The 15,997-nt window shown below is 55.2% G+C and overlaps 1 protein-coding gene across 28 annotated transcripts in view; it reads right to left on the bottom strand.

The window, feature by feature from the left end:
- Window positions 1-15,997, bottom strand: part of STX18 (syntaxin 18) — a 123,476-nt gene that overhangs the window by 8,578 nt on the left and 98,901 nt on the right. For 24 of the 28 annotated variants that reach the window (XR_014813605.1, XR_014813606.1, XR_014813592.1 and 21 more), the window contains 5 exons: window positions 14,893-15,008; window positions 9,913-10,001; window positions 3,649-3,707; window positions 2,197-2,266; window positions 32-112 (listed from right to left, as the gene is read on the bottom strand). Coding sequence is in view for 8 of the 28 variants with exons in the window: in XM_084973826.1 (XP_084829952.1) it covers window positions 32-112; window positions 2,197-2,266; window positions 3,649-3,707; window positions 9,913-10,001; window positions 14,893-15,008 (415 nt within the window). In the remaining 20 variants the exon portion in view is untranslated. Of the gene's footprint in view, window positions 1-31; window positions 113-2,196; window positions 2,267-3,648; window positions 3,708-5,019; window positions 6,357-6,601; window positions 10,002-11,334; window positions 15,009-15,997 lie in introns of those variants that run through there. The other 4 variants (XR_014813607.1, XR_014813608.1, XR_014813609.1 and 1 more) reach the window with 4 other exon arrangements.

The raw sequence follows: 15,997 nt of genomic DNA, 5'->3' as shown, positions 1-15,997 counted from the left end.
CAGGACGGTGGGGACGGGACGGAGCACCCACCTCCCTGATGTCTTCGTTGCCCTCCTTGATGTTCTCGGTGGCTCCCACTACCAGCTGGTGGATGCTGTCAATCTCGGCTTCCTGCGGAGGAAAGGGTGGCAGATAAACACACCCGCCGCCCCTGCCCTGAGTGTGTCTCAACAAGAACAGAAGCCGCCGCTTCCTGGGGGCCAGGGCTCCACACGCGTGAATCCAGGCTCCCACAGCACCCCGAGAGATAGGAGACTCCCGTTCACCAAAGGGAGACGGACGCTCTGCCCAAGGCACGCAGCACCCAGGTGGTGGGGCTGCGATGGGGGCGGTGCGGGGCTCCCTCCGCTTCCCCCCTTCCCGCCCACTCCCCAGCGGTAAGGAACAAGCAAACGCTGCGGTCACAGAGCAGCCACCACACGCCAGGGCCTTCTAAGCGCGTGCCAGCTTCAGAGTGGTGCTTTGTGTTTCACCATTTTATCTCAAAAAAAAAGCAAAAACTTAAGTCCAAATGGGATGCAGGCTGTCTGCAAAAAACCTTCAACTCCAACCACCTGGAAAGCTGAGTCTGAGATTCTGGTCTCGCACAGGCACGTGTGGCTGATCCCCGCACAGGCGGGGACCCGCCAGGTCTGAGAGTGGGACCGCCCTGAGCCTGGGCTTTAGGGACACCCGACGGGTACAGGCCGCAGAGGAGAGCCACCTCTAGCCGCCTGATTCCCAGCAGTGAGTGTGACACAGGCTAAGGATGAAGGGCCAGGGACGGCTCTGCTCTCTGCAGTCACGCTTTCTTGGAGTGTCTCCAAGTGGGAGCCAGCTGACCACATGCGCGGCGGGTAGGGACCCGTCTGCAACGTGGACGTGCAACTGCTCTCAGGACTCAGAGACTCCTGGGGCGGGGAAGGCTCAGCTAGCGCCCTGTAGGTCCCTCCAGGTCCTGCCCCGGGCCCTGGGTGTCACAGGGTGGAGCTGTGCTCCCAGCTCCACCCACTCCAGCACAGTCTGGAACTCTCTAGAACTCAATGTAGAACCAGCCCGCTAACCAAGAATCAGATGTGAACAGTGGTCAGTGCTCCCCTGCGGGTGGGCTAGTGCAGGACCGTGAGTTTTCACTGCCTTTAGGGCCCTGAGGCCTTGGGGCATTTTCCTGCACAAAGCACTGCCACGCTGAGGCTCCCCGCTGTGCTAGGAGGGCAGTGCAGCACCCCGGCTGCCACTGCCACACCTAGAAACAAACCGACCCAAACAGAGCCTGTGGTAGGCGGGGCACTTCCTATGGACCACCCCCAGAGAGCGACCAGGGGACCTTGGCCCCCGATGTGCAGAGGGCATGGGGCTCAGGGGAGCCGCAGGTCACGCGGCTGGGGCTGCCTGTCTGCCTCCATCTGGGCTCTGAGCTCTTCCCGCCGCGTGAACTGCCTCTGCCGACAGCAGGGGGCTCCGAGGAGAAGGCATCCAAGCCGTTCCTGTGTCGGCTCCTGAGCAGAGGCTTAGCATATACACGCTGGAATGGTTCCTGCAACGAGCTAGTCCAAGGGGCAGGTCCTGTGAGCCTGAACCATCCCGTGTACGCAGTGCGCAGGGACCTGGCTGGTGGCTCGGGGAGATTTCGTGAGTGGGGCATCGTCAGCCAAGGAGCCCACCTGAACTCGGTGGAGGAAAGGGATTTTGTCTTTCAAACCCTTCCAGTCTGCGGATGCCAAAAACAAAAGGGAGACTTTGCCAGGTGTCTAAAAGTCTTGCCAGTGAGGGGCAGGCAGAACTTCAGAGCTGCAGGCAGGTAGAAACGACAGGGAGACGCTCTCACGAGATCAGTCGCGCCTCCTGTGCGCACAGGCCATGCCGAGAGGGCCGAACCTGAGCCTGGAACACCGCCGACTGGAAAGCCACCCCCATCCGGCACTGTGCTGGGCGTTCCCCAGGGGCCATCTCTGAACCTATGACAACTGTGCAAGGGTCACTCCACTTTATAGACGAAAAGGCTGGGGCTCAGAGAGGCTCCCCAGTGTCCTGAGCACATCCGGGACCAATCTAGCAGCTCCCCAGCCCTTCCCAGCTTGCGGAGGCTGCCCGGGGAAGGTGAGGCTGCGGGCACACAGCTTCAGGGACTCCACAATCCAGGAGAAATGTCCCAAGTTCTTAGTCTATTCCCCCCTTGAAGCTGAAACCGAAAACAACTTTTTTTTTTTTCTTACCTGTTGTAAAACCTTCTCTGTGAATATCTCCTGGAGTCTGGAAATTTCAACCACTTTGCCTTCGATTTGCCTTCATAAAAAACAGATTACACGTTACCTATTAGGACTTGGTGATCTTAACAGCAATGTCACACATTTCTGAAGAAAGTGTCTAAGTGGCAGTTTCTAAGGCATGAAGAGGGGACTCCCGCCATGTCAGCTAAGAGGGAGGGGACCACGTCATCCACGAGGGGGGAGGGAGCATGTCATCCATGAAGGGGGGAGGGGACCTCGTCATCCACGAGGGAGGGGGGGAGGGACAGTCAGGCTCCGGGAAGGACACAGGCAGAGGGAGGTTCCCGCTGCACACTGGCTCCCCGTTAATGTCACTCAGCTTGGCGGAGGCACTGGACTGTCTGGAAGCCCGCCCCTCCCCGCGCACGCGCTGACCCAGGGCCCCTGCCTCCAGAGTCGGTGCCTGAGGCTGTGCCCGGTGACAAAGTCTCCTCTACTGCTGAGCCCTGTCCCGGCCACCACAGTGACACACAGTGCGGATTCCACAGTCAGAATAGGGTGACCACTGGGCTTTGCTGCTGCTCAGCAGGTCAGGGGAAGAAGGACATTCAGCCCTCGAACCAACTCCCTGTTGGGAAAAACCTCCTCTGATTCGGCTGAAAATGTCCCATCCGGGGCCAGGCTGCTGCCTGTTTCAGGGGCGCTGGGGTGGTGCGTGTCTAGTGCAGGGAGCAGAGACGGCTCCCAGCTGTGTCCCTAAGGCCTCCGAGTCCCCCAGACCCGGTGACGGAAGGAGAGGAGAACTGGCAAGAGGCGTGAGGTGGGACAGGGCGGGGAGGGCAGAGGCCGCAGAGAGCTGGGCAGCTGTCAGAGGGAGACGCCTGCTCTCTAAGTCCCCGGGGCTGTGCGGGTACAACGCCAGGGCGCGCCATCTTTTGCGGGGGTGGGCTCCCCATGGAGTTTCAGCACCTGTGAAGGCCGGCCTTGCCTTGAGAATGCCCCCTGGCACTGCCAGGCGATAGGCCCCGAGTGCGTTCACCGGAGGCTGGCGACCTACTTGTCTGGGCTGTGGCCACTGGCCTTCTGTGGGGCTGACCCTTTGGGGAGGGAGCAGCCAGACCCCAGAGGAGCCACTGCGGGGCTTCTCTCTGTCCCTCACAAGGCCCCCATTTCTGCTTAGACAAGCTAAGTGAACAGCCCGTACATGGCTGTGGCAATGGCATTTGGCGTCACCTGCAACCACCAGCACCGGCAAGCCTCGTGGCCGCTGGAGGGCTTACCCCACAGGCCCGCAGGTTGAGGGCGGCTGGTGACTTCGGGCTGTTTCCCTGAACCCCCCCTGTCAAATGGCTCAAGGGCCACACGTGGGTGCCTGGGCACCAGGGTCGATTCATAAAGCCCCTAGTTTCTGGGTGAGCTGTCGGCAGGGGGGTGCTCGCAAAGGAACCGCGCACCTACCTCACTTCGTCAAACAGGCTGTTCATCTCCCCGATCAGGCGCTGGTTTTCTTGCTCAAACTGCAAGGAAACACACACACACGGTAAGGATGACATCAGACCGCCTCTAGTCTCAAAGCTACCCAGCCGCAGGCAGGTGTCTAGCCAGGTGTGTCTGTGCAGAAATCTCTCCCTCTCCGTGTGGAGCGACGCGGCGCAGCCGGGAAACCTGGGCACGCGAGTGCGGATGGCCAGGCTTCGGGAGACAGTGAAACCCGCAGAGCCGCGGGGCCGCCGTGGCCGGACGGCTCCACCTCACCCGGGAGGCCACTGTGGGCCGGCGGGCTCTCCCCTGGCACCTGCCTGTGCAGCCCCCTTTGCCACACCCCCAACCCCGGCCCTGCTTGCGCCCGCCTGGGCACTCAGGGAGGCATGGCTTCCTCTAGGCAGCGCCTTCTCCTCTCTCCCTCACCTGCCAGGCTTGCTCGGCACCCTGGCTGCAGTCTTCCCTCCCCGCGTTGAAGCTCCACCCTCGACTCACACTCTCCTGGGGCCTGCCCTTCAGCCCCTGCTCTAGGAGATCGCACCCCGGCCCTGCCCCTTCGCCCTGCGGCCCAGGCCTGAGGTGCAGTGTTCACCAGCCTCGGCTCCACCTGCCTCTCCAAGAGCATCTGCGCCATCCTCTGCCTCCCTCTGCACAGCCAGCTCTCAGCCTTGGAGGACTTGCCCTGGCTGGGGCCTCCCACTGGTCCCTCAAAACCCAGCATAGGGGCCTTCTTGGTCATCAGACACAGCGGGGCAGGTTTAACCCTGTCCTCTCTCCCCTTTGCGTTTAAAAAGATCCTCTGCACTCGCACTGCCACACCTGCTCAGGGGCCTGTCTCTCCTCCTGGGGCGGGGCTGTCTTTCCTGGGGGACCCTGAGCCCAGCACCCTGAAACTGCAGCCCTGGCTGCTCGTCAAAACAAAGAGGCTTCCACTCCACCCCCCACCCACTGGGTCAGGGAACAGGTGGGCTGGCAAAGCTTCCAGAGGGCAGACGTGCTGGGGAGCTCCTGCAGGGCCACCCAGGCCACCCCAACCACCAGCAGGCTCCATTGCTGGCTGCTGACAAGGAACTGCGATGGCCCTTCTAATTATGCATCAGAAGTCTTTAAGAGAATAAAAACTTCAGGTCTGAGTTTGGAAGTATCAGCTCACTTAACTGTCAACAGTTCCTGGAGTCCAGTATTTAAGAAAAAATACAGTTCAGCATGTGGGTGCTAATGTGACTAGTTCTTTCTGGTACTTTACTGGGTTTTTTTTTTTTTTTTGTGGGGGGCCAGGGAGTATTTTCTTTGAATTTTTCTAATAACAAAGGATAGCCCTACCTTACCCTTTTAAATCTACAGTTCTTTTATGCTTTTAAACTCTTCCTAAACAAAATTAACTAGAGGTTTGCAGTGGTTTATTACTAGAATGTTCCTTGGGAACAAAGCTCTCTGTTTCCTCCCCAACTTGAGGACAAGCGGCTTCTTTTTCGGCTTCTTGGTAACTGTTACTTTCGAAGGGCTCCTGTTAGCAGTCAGGAGTGGGATCAGATTCTGGCTCTGATTTCCTTTTAAGCCCACGGGTTCGAGATGCCACCTGAGAAACACCCGGTTCCCAGAGGACGTGAGAGGAACCCATGCTTCAAGGATCAGGCAGTGACAAGGGCTGAGGAGAGAGGTTTGCCAACGGCCAGCTTTATGCGGAGCGGCCTCCATTCAGGGGTCAGGCATTCCAGTGACACTGCATTTTAAAAAACAACAAAGCCTGCTTCTCACAGTCAAGTGCAAGGCCTTCATTAAATGCGATACGCAGGGCTCAGTTAGACAAGGTAGTGGCCAGGCTGCAGGACGGTTTCTGATGTCTGGGTAGCACACCTGCACGCCTTGCCTCTCCGCCGCTGAGGAAGGCAGGGAGCCACCAAGTGCCAGCGGCAGGGGAAGGCCGTGGCCTCACAGGCACACCGGGGTGACCCTGGCCCAGCCCTGGCCTTCTGTGTGGTCAGTCTCTGTGAACAGAAGGGGTGGGTCTTATCCTTTCCTGCCTGATCCTGAGGCTGGGAGAGAGGACCCCTTTAACCTCTAAGCTGCGTGCCCTGGTCCTCACCACCAAACTGGGGCGATCGCAGTGGGTCCACAGAGTCCTCAGGACGTGGGCTAACACACATAAGCCGCTTACCAACACCACCTCGCTAGGTGCTAATTACTGTTATTTAGTCTCCTTGGGAGTTCGCCTCTGGACACGCAATGCGAGTTCCTGAGCGCTCTGAAGGCGCTCCCCCCACACTGGTCTCAAATCCTAGAGGGCTGCGGTGACGCCCGGTCATTTCGGCGCTCACCGGGGCGGACAGGCAGCCCCCAGCGGCGGGGCCTTCGCCAGGCGCAGCCCCGGATGCAGCCTGGTCACCATCATCAGCGCCACAGTCAGGGTTCCCACAGGCCCGGGAGACACACCTGCCGGTCTTCCTCCATCTCTGCGAATCACTGGAAGGGCGATGAGGGAGTTCCTGGTGTGGTTCGGTGGTAATGAACCCGACTAGTACCCATGAGGATGCGGGTTCGACCCCTGGCCTCGCTCAGTGGGTCAAGGATCTGGCACTGCCGTGAGCTGTGGTGTAGGTCGCAGACATTTATCTGATCCTGGGTGGCTGTGGCTGTGACGTAGGCCGACAGCTGTAGCTCCAATTGGACCCCTAGCCTGGGAACTTCCATAGGCCGCAAGTGCGTCCCTAAAAAGCAAAAAAAAAAAAAAAAAAAAAAAGGCGGCCAGGGGGTGAGAAGCCCTAGATGATGGGGAAGGTGGGCAAGCAGGGCCCACAGGCGTGGCAGCACCTGCCTGCCTTTCTGGGCCGTGCTGCGCTCCGTGCCCCGCTCAGGTCTCACCACAGCACAGCCCTTTCCCCCGGCGCAGACCGAGGCGCCAACAACCGTGGAGCTAAGAGGCCAGGACCTGGGAACTTTGTCAGGCGGGGCAGCACCAGTCCCTCCACTCGTGTAGCAGCATAAGTGAAGTGCTCAGAGCGGTACTGGACATGGGGGGGTGTGCTACATGTGTGTTAGGCAACATGATTTAACTGCTCTCTTCCCCTTAGAAGTCACTTGGACTTTCAAACAGGGCCTCCAAAAGGGTTTATAATCTGGTTCAAAGAATACAGATCCACACTTCGAACACACGGGTACAGAAATCCTTTTCTAACCCAATCCCTTTCACTATAGTTTTGAAAAGAAAACCACTCCTACTAAGGCCTTTGAGTGTCGAATGACGCCAGGAGAAATACCTGCCATGCAGAGACCTAAGAGCAGTTCACTGAACCAAGGCTGTGAACCCGGAGGGGCTCGAACCCACAGGGGGCTCGGCCTGGAAAGCAGTCTGCCCCCTGGGCTCAGGAGCCCACCACCCAGGCCCGCGCTGGGCTCTTGCAGACATGCTTTATCTGTGCCCCTCACCTTGACCTCCGCTGGGCCCCCACCCCCCGCCAGGGTCTGGACTCCAGCTTTCACCCACGTGGGGCTCAGATGCTATCAACAGGTCTTGTGTTCTCCACGTGTAAGCTGAGCTTGGCCCCAGACCACAAGCCTTGCCAGCCGGCCACCTGGTACTTCCAGGGTCCACCTCAGGACGGGGCTAGGGACACGCTTCATGAAGCTTCGGAACACGAGTCACATTCACGTCTTTAAAAACTATCCCAAGAAATACACTAGTAAGTGCAGTGGTTTCGCTGGAGCAAGTAAAATGAATGTGAGCTTAGAGAGGGGGTTTTCTCTGTGTAACATCGGAGGGCAATTTGGTTCCCCTCAGCCTGACCACAAAACACCTGCTCACATTAACTCAGAGGCATTAAGACACCTGTATCCTGAGTGATGCGTGGAAATGCCTTGTGCAAATCACATAATACTGCACAGCCGTCCTGGAATGAGTAACGCTGCTCCCAGGGGTGACAGAACGACTTAAATTGCTATTAGGGGGCTTAATTCATTATTTCACCCTGAGGAAAAATTCCGAAACAATGATTATGAATTATGACCACACTTTGCTACATAACACTTTCCAATTTAAACCAACAGTATGGCATTTCTTTCTCTTCATTTTCAGGGTTGAGCCTTTTAAATAAGATTCGGGTCAGTCAGACGATAAGATGACTGACTTATCTCTTGGCTATTAGTCGCAATTAAGAAAGAAGGCAGTTGAACATTAAAGAGCTTGTCGTGAAAGTACTGAGCAATAGAGCCTTCTGCCCAATCCTCCTGTGATGACGCAACAAAGATCAGGGAGGTCCTGCTGGTTCTGACAGCTCAGGTCACTGATACGTGACGCTGACGCAGCTGGCATTGCTGGCACCGGGCACTGGCATGTGCTGCAGTTACTGGGACAGAACAATGCAGTGGAAGCAGGCTGCACCACAGTCATTCTGGAAAGAGCCTATGACACGCACATGATCTTTCACGTGCATCAGCTAAATCACACTCAGAATGCACACGGGACCAGGGGACCGCACAGGCACAGGCACGGCCTCTGTTTATGAGGGGCATCCGCTGAGCAGCTGCTAGGAGCCCCGCCCCGCCCAGGCACACTCACGTACGTGACTGCGTTCCTGGTGGTCTCGGGGTGGGATGCTGACTCTTACCAAGCTGGAGTTCATGAGCTCATTTGCCCATGACGATACAGGTAGTAGGGACATAAAGAGCATTCACAACCAACCCTGTCAAGTCCCAAAGCCCACATGCACGCCTCGTCTCTGGGGTTGAGCATCAGTCGATCGGACAGCCCTGCTGCCAGCCTTGCTCTGGTCCAACCCCCATGCATCTGGCAGCTTCTAAGTGCACATCTGAGAAGGTTAACAAACCACTGCTGCTCCCACCGTCGGCGGGGGAAAGGCCCTCCTCTGGCAGGCAGCAGACAGCTATTCTTCCAGCTACTTCCTACGTGAAGGGGTGCAGGGTATTTTTAAAAAGCCGTAATTAGAAGCTAAGTTCTGCCTAAATACAGATTCATTCTTTCCTAATGAAGGGACAGTGCTGCACATATTTTCAGCTCTAGCAAAGGTACGTGGTCATGTTGCACCATCTCTGCGGGAACACGGCATCCTCTTCAATAGTAAAGTTAGTTTGTATAAACTCAAGAAAAACTAGGCGGCTTTAAAGACACTTTGGCCACTCTCAGGGAGCAGGATCCGAGTGTTCTTTGCTATGCCCCCCGGCTTTGTGCCTTGGCCTGCCCCTCAGGCGGGTGGGTGCTGTGTCCCTGGGGTGACGTCCTGCGCCCCTGCCCCCGCCCCCGCTCTTTCACACGAGTCTCCCCACTCACATCTCCAGCCTGAGCTTCGAGCCCGGGGTCCCACAATCCACCAGGCACCTCAAACTCACAACTGTCCACGAGGAAGGCATCATCTCCCGCCTGCCCCACCTGCCCAGCTGCCGCACGCCTGCCCCCTTCTCTGGCCCTGGCATCTGCCTCCCCAGTCAGAAGGCACCAGGCTCTTAGCCCTCCCACACTTGCCCACACGCTGTCCAGTGGGTCACCAGGTCCAGGCCACTGCCCAACATCTGTCTCATCTCTGCCCTCACTGCCACTCCCTGGCCAACGCCCTCAGCCTCTCTCAGTTGGACTGGGCGGTGCTGGCTGCTGGCTGGAGTCGTGCTGTGGTCCGCACCACGAGGCCTCCAGGTTGCGGGCCTGCTGGTCTGTTCCCAACCCCAGGTACATGTGGCTGTGTCACGCCAATGTCGAGACAGCTGTGCAGAGACCTTCCTGGAAACCAGCAGGCTGGGGCTCTGGCCATACCTGTCACTTTCCTTTTGAAACTCACCCAGAGATGATGACGTACAACTGGCAACGAGGGGACAGGTAACTAAGAGGAGGGGAGACGAGCGGTTAAGGGGTCCCTCTCTTCATTCCTCAGGCGTTACTTATGCTTTCTTCACATTGCCACACACCAGCGATTCACACAATTAAAAAGCACCACAGCAGCAATTCTAAAAGACCCACTTAATGCAAAACTACTTTACTCCTGCTGAAAAGGCATCTAATATTAGCAAAATTATTCCAAGGCAATTTCTTTTTTAATTATGCTACTGCAAATTTAAAACATATGAAAAGCATACTAGGAATTAGGAAATCAAGTGGAAAAATGTATCTAAAATATGTATAATTTTTAAAACTCAGTATAACAGGGCCAGGGCATTTAGCACGACCTCCTGCTCAGGGACATGCCCTTACTAGAACGAGCTACGAACACGCGGTCAGGCAGAGGGCAGCGTTACCATCTGTACTTCTTCTGGGGACAGTTCGTCTTCACCTTTGCCATCTCCCCACGTTCCCAATTCAGGTTGTGCTTCCGCCGGAATCTTTTCTGTTGGAAAAAAAAAAAAACTGACAACAGAAGGCAAAATATGTGCTTTAAAAACGGCTGGTTTAGGATGCAGGGAGACTTAAAAATGAGATGGAAGGGGGGTGCCCTGGTGGGGCAGCAGGTTAAGAACCCGCGCTGTCACTGCTGTGGCTTGGGTCCCGGTGAAGTGCGGGTTCATTCCCTGGTCTGGGAACTTCCGCATGCTGCGGGCGTGGCCAGGAAAACAAAACTAAACAAAAAACTCAAGACAGAAAGGAATTGTGCAGCTGTGTCCACATACGTTTATCTGCTGGCTCATATTTAGGCACTGCGGCAAGATCCTTTGCAACGTTTATACGTGTGTGTGTGTATGTATGCACACGTGTGTTGCATGCATGTGTGCGTGGGTGTGTGTGTACACTCATGTGTACAGGAGCGTGGGTAGAGGGGAAGCACATTTTCAGTGATGCCGTGATCTCAGCACTGGTCACAAACCAAACGGACCTTCTTCAGGACCAGTTTTCAAGTGGACTTAACTTCACAACACATACACACACCCTTCCTTCTACTTCTAGAAGACTGCGAAACGTATAGGGAATTTCAGTCTTAAGATATATATATGTGTGTGTGTGTGTATGTATATGTGTGTGTGTATATCTGTGTGTGTGTGTGTGTATAAAATAGAGGACAGGCCACACCACCACGAGTGCTCTGACGCAGGCCCCGGGGCTCCATCCGCTTATTCACACACAGATGGGCAGTTCCCTCCTCTCGCCAGCCCCACCTCAGCCGGGAAATAATTTATAGTTTTGTGTGCGTGGTCATTTGCTTTTCCCAAAGCTATCAATGGTAATGCATTCTCAAATTTGCTTTTTATAACCTAACAATGCATCTTAGTGATCATCCTACATCATGCCACACAGATCTATTCCTTTAAACTGCTCCACAATGTCCCACTGTAAGGAATTCTTTAGGTAGTGGTAACTTTGGTTATTTCGGATCTCCCACCGGTACGATGGTACGTGTGCCAGGCCACGCTCTGATGCACTCTGCCCTTTGGTATCTGTGATGCACAGGGGCCCAGGACAGGAACCTGGGCACGAACTGCTGACTGGCGGCGTAGGAACATTTTAATCTAGGGACTATTTTGACCATGATCACATAACCACGGGCCAGATCCGTGACGAAGCAGAAAAACAGCACAGCTCCCACAAGGGGCTGTGCCACCCAGGACCCTGCTGGAGAGGCCTGTGCAGCGCACGGGGGCTGGGCGGGAGCAGGGAGAGGAGGAAAGCAAGCCTCGCTCCTGCGTGGAGGCCCTAGGGGGGCGCTCTTCCCACGGGTGACTCTGTGCCTGGCGTCTCAGCGCTGCCTCTGGGCTTGTCGGTGGGTTGCCAAGTACTCAAAGACAAATACCACTGCTGTTCTTTTCCCCCCAAACCCAGTAACTTTCCCATGGCTGCTTTCAGTCCCAGGAGATGGATGGGCCAAAGTCCAGAGCTTTTGTTTTGAGGCTGATAAGGGAAAAGAACATAATGACGGCACCAATTTCGAGGAAGCGTTCACGCAGACCTGCGTCAGCGTATGGCTGTGATCCTGGATGTGCCACCCCCCAAAGCTCAGGTCATCCCCGACCGCAGGCAAGTATCAAAAAAAGATGGCTGTTTTTGCCAGAACGGTCACCATATTTATAAAAGACACCTCTATATATAATTTAGGTATAATAAATATAACGCATGTATATTTTAACAAAAAGACATTTCTATCTTCAGAGGCCGATGTTCAGGTAGGAATGCCCTACTTCTCACGCGTCCCGCCCTGTCCCCAGGTCCTCCGTCTCCTCCACTTGACCTCATTACCGTATCCGTTTCAAGCTTTTACTTTTATGTTTAAGGATAAGAACACCAAAATTAGGAGTTCCTGCCGTGGTGCAGCGGAAATGAATCTGACTAGGAACCATGAGGTCGCGGGTTCGATCCCTGGCCTCGCTCAGTAGGTTAAGGATCTCGTGTTGCCATGAGCTGTGGTGTAGGTCGCAGACGCGGCTCGGATCTTGTGTTGCTGTGGCTCTGGCATAGGCCGGCGGCTACAGCTCGGATTAGACCCCTAGCCTGGGAACCTCCATATGCCACGGGAGCAGCCCTAGAAAAGACAAAAAGACCAAAAAAAAGAACACCAAAATTAGAAACAAGGGAACATCCTTGACATTAGAACCAAGCATAAATTAGCTCCGAGCTAGAAGGGCAGGTTTAAAGAAACACACGTTCGCCTCTGTGGCCATCTGGAGCCATCCCAACCTACAGCCAGAAGGATTAGCCTGCAGCATGGCACCCCTACGCCAGGCCTCTGCCCAGGCCCCTGGCCTATCCCAATGGCAAGAGACTCAGGTCCTTGGTGCAGTGTGCAAGGCCTCCTTCCCCTCCCTTTCTGGAGTCTTACTGACCCAGAAGTGTTTTCTTTACCGACTGGACTCATGCGTCTCCATGCTTCATGGCCTCATGGTGTTCCCTCCACCCCGAACAGCCCAAGCTTCCATTTTTGCAGGTCCAGACTCAATTCTCAGGGCCACCTCCTCCTGACAGCCCCCTGATCTCTGAGAGAGCCCCGACCTTCCTGCCTGTGCTCTTTTCTGGCACTATCACATTCTCAGCGGCTGGCATCTGATCCTGGCAACTGTGAGTTCTCTGAGGGTAGGACCACGGTGCATTTGGGAAGAAGCGCAGGAGGTGTCCAGGAATAACCACCCCCGTCTTAGCGGAATCCATGTCAGCAAACAAACTGTAAATGGGCACCGAGGTCTCATCCTGGCTGGGTAAGAACACGCACGAAGACCCCGAAACATCGGATGTGCTCGGGAGTTTGGCTGCGACCACGGAGGAGCTTTACTGGGCTCACGAACTCAAAAAGTAACAAGACTGGTGCCTTTTTTAAGAAACAGGAGCAGGACAGGCGAGAAACTACCCTCTGCCTAGAACTGTACCGCCTCGTCCTAAAGCACCGTGCGTTTAAACGACACGGCATGTTTCAAACGCGAAATGAAGAACTGAAAAGGTAAGAAAAAAGATACCCTGTAGCCCAGATTTTAAAAATCCTTCCGCTACGGTAGATGGACTGAGCGAAATGTGCGGGAGGGAGAGGCTGCCTGCTGGGGGCACAGAGCTCCACCCCCACCCTGTTTCTGGGCGACTGCAGCAGCCCCCGTCCCTATTTCACGTCTCCATCCCTCCCTACACGGTCTGTTTCAACAGAGCAAGCGACGGAGCCTGCCCAAACCCGGTCAGTCCTCCACGCCACTGCCCGGGTGCCCCCGCCAGACTCTCTTCACACGAGATTTACCCTCGGCTGGTCCCAAGCTTTTGGACTGGCTTCTCCCCACTCTCATCAGCTCTAACAACAGTTCCTGGATGGATGGATGGATGGATGGATGGATGGATGGATGATTTGACGGATGGGTGGATGCATGCAAGGAGGGTTGAGTCTGCTGGTCTGGCATGAGTAAATTTAGATACTATCTCCCTATGCACTGTCTTAGGAAAAGGAGTGCGCCGTCACTTTGTGAGTGATGGTGGGCTTTTCCCTCGTTAGGGGAAGGGGAGACGGGGGGTGCACGAGGCCTCTGGCCCATGGGATCAAGGTAGCCTCCAGAGAGGACGGCTCAAGCTTGACAAGGAGTGACCCACACCTGGAATCCTGGTGCTGCCCCTTCTTGTACTTTGACCTTGAATAGGTTACATGACTTCTTTCAAAGCTCTCTTTCCTCGCACGTAAAATGACAGTAACTCCTCAAAAGACTGAATGAGACTTGGTCTGTCGACACCCTCCCTGCATGCCCAGCACAAGGAAGGGCTCACTAGAGTCCAGTCTCCTTGCCCTTTGCACCGAAGCTGTTTTCAGCCACAGGAAGGCCGCTGCATCCTTCAGGCTCACAGGAAACACCGCATCCTGAATCCCCTCGCTTGTGAAACACAGGGAATAAACCGGATGGGGAGGCAGCCCAGACCCACAGGTAAATCCCACATCCACCACTCATGAGGTTTTAACTGGGACAAGTTTCTCAGCCTCTCAGAAGGCTCACCTAAAAAAAAAGAAATTCATGGAATTCCTTCCCGAGTGCCGCTGGAATGGTGCTGATGGTGGCAGAGAATGGCGAGGGTGCCCACGCCTGGAGGGTGTGGGGAATGAGGGGCCCCCTGAGAGCCCAGAAGAGGAGGAGAGGAAGACGCTCAGGCCGCAGCGTCCTGGGACCCCGGCAAGTGAGTGCTCACGCTGCTCATCCCTCTGGGACACAGCAACGGAGCACGAGTCCCTTCGCGGGGTGGCCACACTGGCTGGACACCTGGATTGAGGATGTCCCTATATTTTAGGACTTTACGCCATACTGCCCAGCACCCACTGTGTGCCAGGAGCTGCTGGGAGTCACAGGCCAGCCAGCATACACGGAGACGGCACAGAAACCAGACTTGCATCTCGTCCTGTTAGCTCCGTCGGCTGATGAAGGGCGCTGACAACGCAGGCTCTGCCCGAGGCAGGATGGTCAGGCCCCTGCGAGGTCAGACCTGAGGGTGCGCCAAGTGGCAGTCCCACCCCTCCTGAGACCGACAGGCGAGATTGTGGGGAAAGAGTTTGGCAATGATTCCACCGAGCTCTAGGTCCCCAGTTCCCACCCCACTGGTGTGCCGTGACCCAGGCCCTTTCTCGGGACCCTGTGGGCTCCCAGGTGACTGGGGGGCCCTCCCCCACCAGCCCCAGTGGCTGTCATTAGGATCCAACTGTGACCAAGAAAAGGCTGCCACTTCCGTGCTTCCTCTGCTTTATGCAAATACAAACACCCCAAGACGCCTGGGGCCGTGTTCCTTCTCCTGCAGTCCTGCAGGTCATAAGGAGGAGACCGAGGCAAGATTTTAGGTCGTACCTGAATATTCTTCAGTGGCAGGTTTTTCTTCAGAGTCTTTTGAAGGGCTCTGTGAGACTTTCTCAGGAGACATGGATTCTCTTGCCTTTGTATTTGGTTCTGGTTCCAGCTTAGATCTAAAAATAAAAAAAACTAGCAGTCATATAATTTACTGACACAACAGGATTCTGCCTGAAAACAGAGGAGTCACAGGTGACCCCCTGCACGCTGGCGCTGTACCCTCTGCTGGAGAGCAGGCTGCTCCCGGCCTGGCGGCCATCGGGCATAGTGCTAGGGGGCACTTCTGACAAGGTGGACTGTGACCCCCACCCCCGCCAAGGCACCTAGAGGACGGGCACCCTTAGCAGGCCCTGCAGGAAAGCTCACAGGAATCCGCCCACCTACGGACACCACGCTCTACGTGGGCTGTGAAGGCCCATCTGCTCAAGGTCAACAAACCCAGAGGCTGGTCATCGCACCCCAATGCAGAAGTGTTGCTGAACACACACACACACACACACACACACACGTTACGGGACACGTATGTAAGTAATAACTGAACTGTAAAAGCACGAGTCTTTAAATACCCATGAGGCAGCAGGGACTTGTCTGAGGTCCCTAAGCCTCTGCACCCTCAGGGCTGGGCCCAGTCTCACCCTCTCAGAGGCCTGCTCTGACTTTCCCGTCCATAAGAGGCCCTCCCTTGCTGTGCAGAAACTTTTAATTAAGTCCCATTTGTTTATTTTTATTATCATTACTCTAGGAGGTGGATATGAGAAGATATTGTTGTGGTTTATGTTTTCCTCTAAGAGTTTTATTTTTATAGTGTCTGGTCTTATATTTATGTCTTTAATCCATTTTGAGTTTATTTTTGTGTACAGTGTTAGGGAGTGTTTTAATTTCATTTTTTCATATGTGGCTATCCAGGTTTCCCAGCACCACTTACTGAAGGGGCTGTCTTTTCTCCATTGTACATTCTTGCCTCCTTTGTCATAGAGTAGTTGGCTGTAGGTGCATGGGTTTAATTCTGGGCTTTCTATCCTGTTCCACTGATCTGTATTTCTGTCTTTGCTCCAGTACCATATGGTTTTGATGACTGTAGCTTTGCAGTATAGTCTGAGGTCAG

This window comes from Sus scrofa, chromosome 8 (genome assembly GCF_054392235.1).
Source record: "Sus scrofa isolate SSC_HxYL_T2T_F1_AM1 chromosome 8, Sscrofa_HxYL_maternal_Yorkshire_Landrace_v2.0, whole genome shotgun sequence".
Taxonomy (NCBI): Eukaryota; Metazoa; Chordata; class Mammalia; order Artiodactyla; family Suidae; genus Sus; species Sus scrofa.
Note: the sequence above shows the minus strand (reverse complement) of the source record. Positions and strands in the feature narration are given on the sequence as shown.